This window comes from Nicotiana tabacum, chromosome 12 (assembly GCF_000715075.1).
Source record: "Nicotiana tabacum cultivar K326 chromosome 12, ASM71507v2, whole genome shotgun sequence".
Classification (NCBI taxonomy): domain Eukaryota; kingdom Viridiplantae; phylum Streptophyta; class Magnoliopsida; order Solanales; family Solanaceae; genus Nicotiana; species Nicotiana tabacum.
The window spans coordinates 151,716-166,971 of NC_134091.1; the positions used below are offsets into that span (position 1 = coordinate 151,716).

The 15,256-nt window shown below is 37.1% G+C and overlaps 1 protein-coding gene across 2 annotated transcripts; it reads right to left on the reverse strand.

Annotated features, from left to right (window-relative positions):
* Positions 1-765: 765 nt before the first annotated feature.
* LOC107814606 (uncharacterized) lies at positions 766-6,557 on the reverse strand. Of its 2 annotated transcripts, XM_016640044.2 has the most exons (10): positions 6,261-6,557; positions 6,089-6,158; positions 5,675-5,782; positions 4,263-4,571; positions 3,740-4,125; positions 3,230-3,329; positions 2,696-2,749; positions 2,523-2,609; positions 1,499-1,627; positions 766-1,370 (listed from the first exon to the last, which is right to left on the reverse strand). In XM_016640044.2, exons 1-10 carry the CDS (start codon positions 6,314-6,316, stop codon positions 1,050-1,052), a joined length of 1,620 nt encoding a protein of 539 aa, XP_016495530.1. In that variant the 5' UTR covers positions 6,317-6,557; the 3' UTR covers positions 766-1,049. The 2 variants fall into 2 exon arrangements, with proteins under 2 accessions (XP_016495530.1, XP_016495531.1); XM_016640045.2 differs by lacking the exon at positions 5,675-5,782 and having other exon boundaries at positions 6,261-6,534.
* Positions 6,558-15,256: the final 8,699 nt, after the last annotated feature.

The window sequence follows — 15,256 nt, forward strand, 5'->3', positions numbered from 1 at the left end:
ATGCTCATTTGGGGAACAAAGCAGACATGTAGGACAAAACAAAACATATTACATTAACTTTAAGGGTCGTGTTCCCAGTTTATCGTGTATTTCGGCGTACAATCTTAACAAGAATTTCAGGGGGGGAAAGAACAGTAAAAGTTGTTAGATTAGTTAGTGTTTGATGGTAGTATTTGAGAAGAGGTTGTTTTGTCCCTCGTTGAAAAAAGAAAGAAAGGAAGAGGTATTTAAAAATACTTCTTTGTTTTATATAGTTTGAATATTTTGAGGGTGTTTTGGAGTGAAATTGAAATTTCACTATATTATTAACAGTCAAGATTGGGTACTTGGACACTTGGGCAATTAAGTAGCCCGAATTAATATTTTAGCCACCCATTATTTGATTAATTAAAAACGTTTTAGCCTTTAATTTCAGAAAAACTTTTTTATTATTTTTTTTAAAATTCAAAAGAAGGTGGTTATTGGTTTTAAAAGGTGCGTGTATGAAGAGATGAGTCTGTTAATTCCAACACACTCCTAGAGGTATTATAAATACCTATTTCATCTCCAAAACGAGATCATCTGAAACTTTCATCTCTTTCTCTTCTACTTATTTTCTACAACTCACAACTATTTTGTTCTTGTGATAAATTCGAGTTAGTTACTGAAACTCGGATTTCAGAGGCTTTGTAGAATCCTGGAGGAATTCTGCCATAATCCCTGCAGCAACGAAATTGGGAGGCTTAAATTCCTTAAGGACAGTGCTACACTATCAAGGCCTAATTATTTCGTCCCATATTCTATTATAATTTCTAACAGTAATTGTTCAAAATAGACAAGTCGTCTTGACATAATTTTGAGTATACACCGCATACTGGAGGCACCGTGGTAGTAAAGTAAAGATAAAAGAGAGTCCTTAATTTACTCACACTTCTCGTCATATGGTAGGACATATCCCCATCTTTTGAACTACCATATCTCCTTTTAACTTAACTGAATATCCAACAGACTAGTGCTCACACGTCCTAGCAATTAAAGAAGATTTATAAGAACTAAGCTAATATTGACAGTTAAATAGATAATCTTCCTTGGATTACTTGTTTCTGAATCAAATATCTAAACGTCCAACTTTGTGGTAACCAATAAATGAACTTATCGGGAGTACTGCTCTTCATGCAGGATCTGACTAGTTTCCTTTGAGTTTCCGGTAGAGATCCCATGACAGTTTCAAGTAGTCCATCCATGCTCAGAGACATATCTTTTGCGAAATAGTATATGATTTTGGGAAGATAAATCCTTGTATCCTTGTTAATACAAACTGTACCTCGTATAAACTCCTCTTTTGCTGCCTTAAGATCCTGAAATACATTCTTCGCTGTGTAAACCCGGATCTGCATATGCCCAGCAGATTCCACAGTCAGATTGAAATTCATTCTCACAATGCACATGGTGACACTGAATATTCATGCTAATAATGCAAAGTCCATAAAATGTTTTAGCTAGCTTGCAGGAACATTACCGCAGGATCAGAAGATGCACCCAAACAGAGTGCAAAGTGAACAAGTGGTTCAGGGTACTCAATGGCATAGGTGTGTCTGGAATTTCCTGCCACAAGCTTTTTCCCTGGAGAAAACAGCGTCTGTAGCCACTGCATTAATATTGTGTTAGAGAAGCCATTAGTCCATATATAAAATATACATTAATATAGAATTTTGAAACAGTGATAGCAAGGCACGCTACAAAGATCCTCCCTCTTTGTTTTAGACAATTTTTTCCCCTATCCCACTCTTTTGCATGTAAAATGCTAGTCCATATGGGTCAGTGATAGCAAGGCACGCTACAAAGGTCCTCCCTCTTTGTTTTAGACAATTTTTTCCCCTATCCCACTCTTTTGCATGTAAAATGCTAGTCCATATGGGTCATTAATCTCATATCATCAGGATCTGAATTCAAAAGTTACAACGTCGGAGATGCAAAGCTGGAACGGGAATACACTTTAGAAAAAAAAGAAGTTGGATAAGACAATGCGCAAGTTGTGTAGCATAAGTATGCTTTAACAAGCTTTACTTGTTTGTTTTCATCTGCATTTTTCTTTTCTTATCATGTAAACCAGGTTACCATCACTATGCTGTTGTGCACTCGTAGCAAAACTGAAGACAGCAACACTATGAAAGTCATGTTCATCCAGCATACTAGTTCAAGTTCAAGGATAACAAGTGTTAGAAATTACATTTGTACTTTACTGGCATCTCCCCCTTGTCAGAGCACGCCTTCCTCAAACTGACGAGGACAAAATATTAAGCAAATATTACCAAGCATCTTTTTATCAAGTACTGTATGCAAATATTCCCAAGCATTTCTGATTTCTCTAACTAAAACAGCATCCGGCAACAATTCATTACTTAAAAAATAAAGAATCCAGTCAGGTAAGATGGCAAAAAAGAAGAATCTAGAAGTACGACAGAAACCTATGTGGTTTTATCATGGAATTACATATGCATGTGAACTTAGTAGTAATAAGATGTTGCTAGAATTAAGCATACCGGTGCAGAATAGTGTGGTCGTATCCCTAATATGGAGCTCTGTATAACATAAGCATTTACGCAATGCCCACCCACATTATAAGCTGCCTGCAATATTTTTACAACAAATCTCAAATTTCCTAATATTATATATAGACTAGTAAATATAATTAAAAGTAGGCTATTCCTTTTACCTTCAAGATTGAAGGACTTCTGACAGAATTTTGAGTTCCATAGGCTAAATAAGCCTGCGAAGAAATCATATAGTACCTCATAACAGGTCTCAAAAGGAAAGATAAAATAGTTAAAAAGAAAGACAAACAGTGTAACCACCAGATTAGGAGGCCAAGAGGCCATATCAAATGTTAGTCTTGACTCTTGACCAACGAGTGCAGGAATAGTCGATACAAGTACAAATTATAGTTAGCCAATTGAAAGGAAGTATATTGCATTTCATAATGGCACTTTATATGATTATTGAACAGCACATTTAGTCCTGGTATGATACTGGTGTACTGCCGATGAGAACTATAACTGAGAGTGTCATTCTCCCAACAAGAATATGAAAATTGAAAAGGTTGAAAATCTAAAGCAAAAGCGCTACCTTAGATGATTTTGTAGATTCGTAAGTTCTTTCCATCAATATATGGGATAATCCAGATCATTTTGTTTTAAGGTAAAATGAAGTATTAAGTTAATGTTCAAGAGAAACTTTAAGAAAATCATACATGCATCACCAGGGCATTGTGAATATTGATCCAAAATGTTAGCTTTTCTTCACGCTTCATGTTTCTTGGGTCAACCTTTTCAAGGCTCTTAACCAGTGACCTGCAGATCATAAAATTAGTAAGAATAAACTTCTAACTATATTGAGTATTTCCAGATTGTTTCTTGTCATTTCTCCGTTTAGAAGTTGCATCTGCTCTTTAGCCGTGATTAGTGGAGAAAGGGAGGGAGAGGAGAAAAACAACCTACACAGTTGAAATAATCTTAGATGTTGTAAAACTTACAATTTACAATTAATTTTTCTCCCAGATGGTACCTTTATGGTTTTCAAATTAATAGAGAGAAAAGGATGAGAAGTTCAAACTGGTCGATTTATATAGGTAAGCTTCTCAAGCAGTTCTTAACATGCGTCTCTTAATCAAGCCCACACTAGCAGGTATTGGAGGTCCTAATACTCTTAAAACTCTAGAAATAGTATTAAATTTGAACTACTTGCGTTTGAAGTGAATAACCTGAACTTATGCAGCATTGTTGTGGCATAATTGAAACTATCGTCATCTAGACAAATCTTCATAACTTCTATCATTGTAGAATATGGCTTATCATCTTTACAGACTTCAAATTCATATTGCTCATTGCTATCCTCATTGTGATGTGGGCTCAAGCTGCCAGAAAGATTTCTCGGAGAAAATGTGCTCGATGATGACAATGATGAAGTAGAAGAAACTGATAACCCCTTTTGAGCTAGAATTTCAGGGTTGGCAAATTTGCAGTATATACAAGATATGCATCTGACTATTTCTTCAGACAGCCTATCAGGATAACTAAGAATTTCATCCATGCGAGAGGCACTGAGATGATCTGCAAGGCTACGGTGGACAGAATCAGCAAACTTTTCCTGCAGTTACTCATAATAGACACTTTGTCACTCATTTATGCCTCGAGGAAAGACAACAGAGAGAATTCTAACTGCAATAACATATAATGTAACACCAATTTAGCTATATGTAAATGTTCAGAAGTTGGATGTATAACCCTTCTAGATGATGACTTCTTAGCAGTCTGCATCTGATCACTTGAACCAGCCAAAGCAGATGCAGTGGAGATTCGATCATATTGGTCCGTATCACATCTTGACATATCTAGTTCCACACTGGAATATGATTGGTCAGTTGTACACTGGGTAGGTGAGTCTATCTTGCCCTGTAAATGGCTTTTCTGAGTTTCCAATAAAGCTGGGAGATTCTGCTGAAAAGCTGCCCGATAAAGTGAGAGTAGGTATCGTTCCAAACGCAGTATTTCAATTTCGAGAGTAGCAATCTCTTTCATCAATTCCATGGAACACTGCAAGGAAACACAGTTGCGCTGAAAAAGGAATTGCATATTGGAAAAAGAAAAGTACCACAGAAACTGTAATGCCATTAAGATCCTTCAAATATGAGCAACAAAGTCATGACAGACTCATTGATATCATGTCCAATATTCCAATATCAGACAAAATGTAAAGGAAGTGGTTGAGAGTTAAGATGGGGCATAGTTGCATTTTTTCATTCATGGAACAGAATACTAAAAAGATAACTGTGCCACAGATGATCACACAATATGATACTTAGGAAACACTCTCTTTACTTGAAATACCAAAAAGTGTTTCATATATAAGGCATGGTTGAGCTTGAAGTTTGCTGAACTCTGACACCTGAAGCAATTAGTCAATCATGAATCTAAGAATCTGAAAGCCAGCTTTCTCCATACAACAATGTAATACAGCTTTTATAGAAATCAGATTCATTTTGAATATAGCAAATATTGGACTCATTTTGGATGCAATGGTTCCCTTAGCTATGTCGAATTTTTCCCCATCTACGAGAACAAAGAGTGGAGATAATGGTTATGGAAGAAAAGATAGGAGACGATAACAAACCATAGGTTTCAATTGGTGGCAATAAAGTGGTGTTTGAGGAAAGCATAAAAAAATGGATACACGCACAGACACATAAATTAGACAAATCATGAGGTCAAACTTATGCTCAGCCATTTAAGAAAAGATTAAATTTAAATTCTATCTTAACTCATAAGGTTTCAGATACAGCCAAGAAAGAGTTCACATTCCCCAGTCAACAAGAGGATCAAGTAGCATTAATTTCCCGAAAGAATTTGAATGTTCAATACCAACGCAGAGCAACAATATATCAACAAAAAAAGAAGTTGCATGTGTCCAAAGATGGACAGACATTGAATCAAAATGTTGCTCCTATTTTTTAGAGTTGTCTAAAAATTAAACATCTGCCAGGAAAGCAATATTTACAGATTAGATTCTTTCTTAGAACAGCACACAATTGCTGCATACAAAGTAGTATAATTTTTCATGGATTAGTTAGCTGAGAACACCATAACTCTACTACATGATGTCACTGGCCTGTGGCATGAAAGCCATGTATAACGAGTACCTCGAATTTTGGAGTTTCATTTGAAAGAGAGGGAGTATGAGAGTGCTCCTTCTTATAATCCCAGCAAAAAGAAGAGTGATCAACTAGTGGTCTCTCCGCATGGACATCCTGTAAGAAGGCACTCTGTGATCATTAGGCAGTGCAGCTAGGTAAACAAAATCACTCTGAATGGACTTGAATGTACTTAATCGAGTTAACGGGTGATCCAATTGGCTTTTGACCAGGAATCAAAATCTGTAATCTTATTACAATAAGGTGAGCAAAGTGGGAAGCGAAGGAAACTGCTCAGCTACTTATGGGCATTGGACCATCTTAATCGCTATCATTAATGGAATCAACCATTTCTAATGCCACGCTTCCAGGAAAAGCTCGAATGAATTTGAGCAAGAAGAAAGGTTAGAGTCAAAGACTTACATGGTGGGAAGGTCGGGGCGACATATTGAGCACATGATCCCAGGGCAGCTTATGGCCACCAGCACTTGTACTGTAATCAAGAATGAATCGAGTCATGTAAAGTTGATAATTAATTAAAAAGCTTCTTAGTAATTAGTAATAGATAGAGAATGGAGAGTGAAGAATACGTAACCGGTAAGATGGAGAAGAATGGCAAGGAGCAGGAGAGGGGCAATCCAGCTGCAGCATCTTTCACCGACAGAAGCAGTTATAACTTGTAGCTACAATAGGAATAGGAAGAGGAATAGGAATAGGAATATTGAAATATCTTGTGTGTATATATGTAAATCATTGAGTTTGAGAGCTGGCAAGGCCCAGGTTTCGCAGGGAATTGACAAAGAAAGCGGAGGAGAAGATGGAGTAGGGATAGGGGAAGTGAGTGAGAATTTAGTGGGTAAACCAAATGCATTAAATGTCCACAGTGTATTACTATCATCAATGTCAGTGAGCATTTTATTTTCTTACAGTATTACAGTATATTGTATTATTATTGTTGGATTTAGAGCTAGAAATAAATATAATACAGCATCGCATGTAATGTCTAATTAATTACTATTTGCACTCCTCCCAGGGCAATAGTGAACTGGCCAACGTGAAAGGGTCCCCCAATACTTTATGAATGGAGAAACACACATTTATAATATTCCCTGACTATAATTTGTAGCAAAGCAACAACCACTTTTCTAAAATAATAACTCCTATTTTTTTTCACGCAAATAAAAAAAAACAATTCTTACAACATACACAAAGTTGTTTCCAGAAAAATAAAATAAAACCATCCAAAGACCACCTAATAAAACACATTTACCGATGTATATCTGTAAGATAAATAAAATAAAATAATTGTAATAACATAGCAACAACAACAATAATACTAGCAATAATTACACATGGTGGGGCGATGGTGTTTAATTGCCTGATATATAACAACAACAACAACGACCCAGTATAATCCCACAAGTGGGGTCTAGGGAGGGTAATATGTACGCAGACCTTACCCCTATCCCGAAGGGTAAAGAGGTTATTTCCAGGAGACCCTCGGCTCAAAAAAGCAACAGGAGCCGATATATTAATACCATAAAAATGCATAATAAAATAACAACAATATAAGAGATATGAAATACAGAATACGAAATACGAAATAGATGACTGGTATAGTAAAAACTAGTAGGTAAAACCCTGCATCAATAGACGACCCATGACATTCTTAGTCTAACTCCTAACTTGCTAGTCTCACTCTATTGTGCTGTAGAAATATTCACAATTTTCTCCTAACCTACAACCTTAATGCTCGACCTCCATAATTCCCTATCAAGGGTCATGTCCTCAGTAATCCTAAGTCGCGTCATGTCCTGTCTGATCACCTCTCTCCAATACTTCTTAGGCCGTCCTCTACTTCTTCGTATGCCCACTACAGCCAGTCGCTTACATCTCCTCACCGGTGCATCTGTGCAATTGCCTGATATACATATTATGTAAATTTTAAATGAGTTAGGAACTGAAGAAGTGAGAATATAACTCCCAAGTGCGCGTACGGGAGGCGGAATAGATAAATTAGGAGTAATGGAGTAGCATTAATGAAGTAGACCTACTTAATTCTTAAAGTTCAGTGTATTACGCTACTGGTAATAATCAAATTAAAGGAGGGCAGGGGCAGCAGGTAATTGAGTTGCGAGGGGTTAGTGGGGGGGAATCAATTAGCATTGATGATTACGAGTGCAGGTGCAGAGGAAATGGGTCCTCCATGTCTGGTGATATTTGTTTGCCGCCTACCTCCAAATTTCTATTGCCCTTAACCCAATTTTATACTCCTCTTTAACAACTCTTTCTTTGGGTTTTTTTCCCCATTTGGAAAAACACACTAAAGGTTTATTTGATACTAGGTAAGTGAAGCCCGGCTTGCGCACGAGCCCAACATAATATCGACAGATTTACGGTGTCATTTGTATAAATGCATTTAAATCTTTCTTTGAGGTTAACAATAAATTAGTTTGATTCAGCTTAGTTGATTTTATTTTAAATATTTTTATGGCGTTCCCAATCATAAACTCCTTTTCTACTTCTAACATCGAATTCTAAAATTAATAAATACGGATTTTAAAAAAATCTCAATAATGTAAACAAATTTTTTTTTTCTTTTATAAATATTTTAGCGTTAAATTCTTTTTCATTTCCTTTAGTGAATCATGTGGCTCGTGATTCTTGGAGTAACTTTTTCAGTTTATAGTATTCAAAGATGATACCAAGTCCACCATAAGATTTAAACAAAAGTATATATGCCATCACTTATGTACACATGATAGTTTTTTCTTAGAATCGAAAGGGATAATACAGTAAACTCATATGAAATTTAATAAATCAGCTACAATAAATCATACATCCTAGTCAATGAAAATGCATAGTTTGGAGCAAGACAACCCAAGGATAGTAAAACTATCAAGTGTTTATTATAAAATATCAATATTTTGATCAATTCAAATATAAGTATTGTAATATCATTAATAACAAAATTATTTGACTAACACTAATAATTTTACAAAACTATTTCTCTTAACATTACCTATTCATTGGTGCCCGTGCAGTTTTTTTACAAGCATTATCTAATGCCACAGTGTATTTAATGTGTTATTTCAAGTGAAATAATGAATTTTACTTGCAAATTTTTAAAATTTGTTTCTGGTTATTAAATTAATATATAAATACAACTTTAACTTTCGAATACTATTTTTTAACTTCTACTTCTAATATGTTATTTTCAGGGTGCCTGCTAAGATTATATAAAATCCAAAGTGATATAAAATTTCGTCAGAAAGTTAATATTATTGAGAATAATTTAGTACTACCAAGTCAAATAGGTTTTCTCGATTAATTTTCAAAAAAAGAAGTTAAAGAGGTAAATCTTATACCTTCCTAATATATTTGACCGATGGATAATTAATTAAAAGAAGATTGGGGCCAAGAAATCATCAAAATTATAGGTATAAAAGTTTTTATTGGCTAGGAATAAAATTACATTAAATGAGAAAATTTGTGGCTTGGGCAAAAAAGAAAAAGCAAGAGAGCAGTTGGAGGTCACTATTTGATGACACGTACAAACGGTACAATCTAACAAATTAAAATAATGACACGTCTTAGCTTGAAACGCAGTGAGGTGTGAAGGAAATGAAACTTTAATGGGGTCCTTAGGTTCACAAATTTTATGAGGCGTTTTTGAGATATGAGGAGGAACCAATGGGATAGCACAACCTGCAGCAGGATGACCCCAAGCTCCTCTCCTTACTCGCTTCTATAATAGTAGTAATGCCAGAAGTTATTTTTCATGAAATATATTTCTCACAGAAAATAAATTACTAATATCTGATTGGTGCGTAAAAAATAATTTAACTACTTAATATCATTCAAAATCTACATGGTTTGAATCAACGAGGAGGAAAAACTACATTTCTTTGAGAGCAACATCCCAAATTATCATATCTTCTGCATGCATATAACATTTATATTTGCTAGGAAGTCTATGTGAAGTTACGTAACTACCTACGCATGGCATATCCATAAGGGAGGGTAGGGGTTCATGTGAACCAATGTTACTTTTCCTAGATCATGTATAACAATGTTATATTTTTTTAATATATATATGTTTGTGCGTGCGTGTGTATGTATGCCCAAGCTCAAATAATCTTATGGTACAATAATTATTGAGTATACTTTTACACGTAAATTGAATTTCAAATCTCACATTTATCTTGTTATTTTTTCCTTCTTTTTCTAGAATTGAGCCCGGAGGCTCGAGCCTTATCTCTTTTTTTTTTTTTGGAATTGGGTCCGTCCATAGGTGATTGGCATGTATTAATGTATTATCTCCTCTTGCATTATAATTAAGTAATTTTTCTTTCTTTCTTTTTGTTCTTTCTTTCAAATCCCCAACTTTGACAATTAAAATTCATGTTCTCCTTCTATCATCATTGTTAAATTTGTATAATCAAATGAATGTCTACATCGAAATGAGCAGCAATGGAGAATGTAACATATAGTTAATGAGTTTAACTGATTGCAAAGTTTTTAATACGGAGTAAGATACACATGTGAAAAGTCACTAAAACTAATAATAATAATAATAATAATAATAATAATAATAATAATAATAATAATAATAATAATTTTGAACTTATAATTATGTTTACCTCGAAAATACGAGAGACAATTAAACTTGATTTGTGGTTTTAAAGATATGTGATTTAATTCAATGCCAATTAATATTCAAGGAGTGTAAAGTGTAAATTAAAGAATCAAACCAATGTTGCTCAAGCAGTGTCGACCTCGAGCCCGTGACCTCAAGAAAGGTTAAGAACAATGAGGCAAGAACAATAAAACAAGAACAATAAAACTAAAGAACAATTCTAATGAACAATGAGCGAAAAAGTAAGATAGTATATTCTTTGTCAATGATCTGATGATATTTACAAATAATTGGGGTCCCCTTTATATAGGAGGGAACCCTAAATAAGATACATTTCCATTTATAGTAAAGAATATTATTGGGATAGTTGTCTAACCGACTAGTACGGATTAGTACTAATTCGTACAAATCTATTCCGGGATTTACACCACGATCTTGGGGACGTGGCAGGAATCTTGTCCTTTTGTAACAAACTCATAATGGCATTATCTCGGAGTCGATCGTGCTCGGCTACGATATTCCTCGAACACTTAGGTCTTCGAGCCTCTTATTTTGCCTTCGAGCCCGGGCTTAGTCTTTATTGAATTTCTACCCTCGATGCGACGTCTCGAGCCTACTAAATCGGGGGCACCTGATTTATCCGCATACAGATAGTCCCCGCATTTCTTAGAGTAAAATGATAAAAAGTGATTTGAACCTCGATCCTCTGGAATCTCTTATGATGACGTCATTCACGTGACCGAAACATCCCGTCGGTTCACTTCCCCAAAACATTAAATGCACGCCAGTAATAGTCGACCACTAGCGCCGCTGAACCGTCGCCTCTCATCTATAAATATGGGGTTCCTCTTTTGAACTAAAAACTATACCTCTTCATTGTATTTACTCTGCTTACTTTTCCCCTTCATCTCCTTCTCTTCACCACTTCTTACTCTGATCACCGGAAAATGCCAAGCTCCCGTAAAATATCACGCTTTGTTGCTGCCTGTATTCCTTAGTTTAAATCTATGGCTAAATCTTCCAAAACAATCCCCCAAAAAGAGAAAGCATCGTCCTCTTCTACTTCCCGGCCGGCCAAATCAGTGGCGCTGCCGGCTCTTCACGAAATCACCCTGGCCCTTGCGTGATAAAGAATGACTTCAATGTTGAAAATCCCCCTGATATCCTAGGTCGTTGTTAACATGTATCTCGATACATTAGTTCGATATCAAAGAAGCACCTCAAGGCGATGAAGAAAGACTGCAGTTGTGGGGACGAGGTCGTGGTGCAGATCCCCGACCCCGAAGAAAGTATCACTACCTATATGGAGGGGTTATTAAGTATTTACACTTACCCTTTCACACTGGGTCCCCTCGATCTGGTAGTGATCGATTTTTGTAAAAGGTACGAGGTTACCCTCGGCCATATCCATCCCTCTTTTGGCGCATCGTGATCATGTTGTGCTATTTTCAAGCAAGGCTGAGGGATTGGCACTTACCCTCAACCACCTCATTCGGCTGTATTGGCCTCAGCTATTTCGAGGGCTCATCAAGCTTCAACACCGATCAAAAAAGGCCTTCTTCTCTAGTAATGACGAAGATAAAGATCGAGGATGGTTGAGTCGGTTTTTCAGAGTGAGGACCTCGGATGTCATCCCTAGGGAGAAGATGCCATTCCCGAAGAGATGGAACTTTAATCGGAAGTGAAGTCCCTTTCCAAATACCTATTCATATTCTGCTTTTGTGTTTTATAATGCCTTCACCTCTTCTGCAGTTGTTGCTTGGACACCTCATGCGATCCCTGACCTCAAGGACTGGGTTCGAAAGTTAGCTTCAACCTCCTCGTACGATGAGCGCAGATGGTGCAAATTATCAAGGGGCAAATGGGAGGCCAAACATCATGGTAAGTTCTCCTCTCAGGCTTTTGATATTTTTCTTTTATTAGTGATGCCACCTCACTCATGCTTATTTGTGCAGGCATAGGAGATGTCTCCGAAATAAGGCCAACCCCACCCAGGAAAGAGACCGAGTCCCCGATTCCAAAATCAGGGAAAGACAACAAAAGAAAGAGGGCTTTGAAGCTTGAAGATCCCCAAGACAAGAAAGCCCCTGCTAGAAGGCTACGGAAGAGAGTTCATGTGGACGCAGATTTGGCCCACAATTCCCCGGATGATGAAGAAAATGATGGTGAAGAGTCGGCGTTGGTGCCTTAAACTAGCAAATTGATCGAGACCGCCAAGACCTCCGAACTAGAGGCCTGCCTTACCCTGTGGTGAGGGAATTCTAAAGAAAAACTCGGGCAAAGCCCTCGTATCCCCGGAGATTGAGGTCATTCCTCTGCCTTCAACAAGTCTACCGGAAGGGGCGAGTGCCGAAACCCTCAAAGCTAATCAGAACGCCCCGAGTGAGGAGCTCGGGGCCATGACAACAGGTCATTCCCTTTTTCTACCATCTTATTCCGAGGAGGCAATAAAATATGTTAACGCTCTGCGTACAACCGATCCGAGAAAGGTCCTCGAAAAAGATCCCTTTCAGGATTATTTTACTGGGGTCGATGATGTCGCCAAACTTAATGATGCATCTACCCTCTTTGAAGAGGCTTAGTGTCTCTTCTCCCGGGTAAGCATTAATATTTGTTGTTGCAAAAATTCTTTATTTTCTTCTCCTTCTGTGTTAACTGACATCTTTTTGTTTTTCATGTAGGCCATTACCAAGTTCAGGGCCGAGATAAGCCAATGTGAGGCCGAGCTCAAGAAAGCTTCGAGTGAAGAGAAGGCCTTGAGGCTCCTCTATAGCAAAAAGAGGAGGAGCTCAAGGATCTTTGGGCTGATTTGGCCAAAGCTTGAAGAAATGAAGCTGAGCTAGAAAAGCAGGTAACTGGGATTTTAACAGAGTATGGTCTTCTTGGCCTTACTTCGAAGGCTAACACTTCGATGCCTCAGCTGCAGCAAAAGTTAGAGATGATTGGGCAGCTCCGGGGCGAGGTCGATCAAGTTAAGACTGACTGCCACCGATGGAAAGAGAACATGGACCGGCTCGCTGTCGATAAAGAAGTTGTTACAACCCAACTGGCCTCAGTTGAAACTCAAATCCGAGGCATTAAATTGAAGAGTCTGGTTGATGCCAAGAAAATTGAGGAGTTAGAGGCAGATCTTGCCAAAGACGGGCCGAAGCTGGACGGGCCAAGGCTGAAGTTGAGAAGACGAAGGCTACGGCTGATAAGACCATCGCCGTATACTTAAGGGTTACCAAGGTTGTTTAGGCGGAGCTTAAGGAGGCCTCCGATCGGGAAAAATGTAGTAATGACTTGTCCAAATGCCAAGCCCGGAGGGAGACTCTCGAAGAAATTCACGCCCGAGGATTTAACCTTACTAAAGAAATAGCCCAAGCACTGGCACTGAAAACCGATGCCAGGTTTCTTGTTTCTTCTGATGATGAAGATGTTGTGAGTGGTTTTGAGGGCGGGGAAGTTGAAGATAGAGTCCTCGAGGAGGAGGAGGTTCCCGAAGATAGAGCTCCCGAGGATGCAGTTCCTAAGGATGTTGCTTCCGGGGATGTAGCCCCGAAATAGATTAGGTTTTTTATTTTTTGTTTCTTTGTTTTTCTGTAAGGGCCCCTCGCGGGCGTTGTAAATATGTTTTGTAAACATCTTTTATAAATATAAAGAACGTCTTTGCTTTATCTTCGATTTTTGTTGAATTCAATTTGATCTTCGTTTGTGAAAAATTATATTGTATAACTCTAATGATCAGTCCGAATATTGGTTTGAACTCAGAACATAATAAACCATTAGGTTTTTTATTGATCAATATAATACCTCTCAAGTTTTTTGTTAATCCTCGAGCTAAGCTTAAATTGATTTGATGCGAGCTCGGGATGTTGGTACTCTTGAGTCTGAGTTGAGTGAGAGCAAGGTCTCGAACCCTATTTATTTTGGCCCTTAGGCTCTTTTATATCGGCCCTTAGGCTCTTTTAGGTTGGCCCTTAGGCTCTTTTAGTTCGGCCCTTAAGCTCTTTAAGTTCGGCCCTTATGTTATGCCCCGCAATATTATGTCGATGATGTTACGCCTTGAAGTATTACACAACGATGATGTTACGCTTCGCAGTATTAAATTACGACGATGTTGCACCCTGTAGTATTGTACGTTGAATTTGTCGTAAGGTAATGTACATTAATCTAAGGAAAATATTATTTGGAGATTATAAGGATTATGCTATTTCAAACAAGTGATGAGTAAATTCGTGAAGGTGAGATGGGAAGCAAGTCAAAGAAAATGAATTTTCATCCACATTTGGTATGTTGGGATAAAATACGGGTCGAGCGTTAATACTCGATATTTATGGACTAATGCATACAAGGTACCACATGGCCATAATAGTAAGGTGTATAAGGTATGTTAAAAGTGAGTAGTATTTTAAGGAAGTGAAGATAATTCTCAATTATGTAGGTAATTGGTTAATTATTGGTTAGTGAGAGATTAATAAATCATTAATTAAGTAAAAAAAATGGATAAGTTTGAAGATCCTTACCTTTAACGTGGCATCAAGCCAATTCCTAACCAAATGACTCTTAGTCATTTCGGTTAGGTGGAAAAATACTACAAAACACTTCTTTCTTATATATATCTTAAATACAAGACCTTATAAACAAAATTCCTATAATTCCTTATGATAAGAAGTGAGTTCTTATAAGTTTTAAACAAAGTTCATTCTCAAAAATGCTACTATCTTAGCAAATCTCATAAGTTTCAACAAAAACTTCTTGCCACCAATTCCTACAAAAAAATCCAACGAGAATTATTAGAATCTTAACAACATAAAAAAATTTGCGGTTCTAAAGGAGTACGGTACAACAATTTCCTAGAATATCATACGAATTTTTCCCTACTCCAGGTATGTTAACGCTATCCCTTCTTTCTTTAGGCATGATCCATATGATACGAACAAAACGTGCAAATGCACAAATTCAATGAA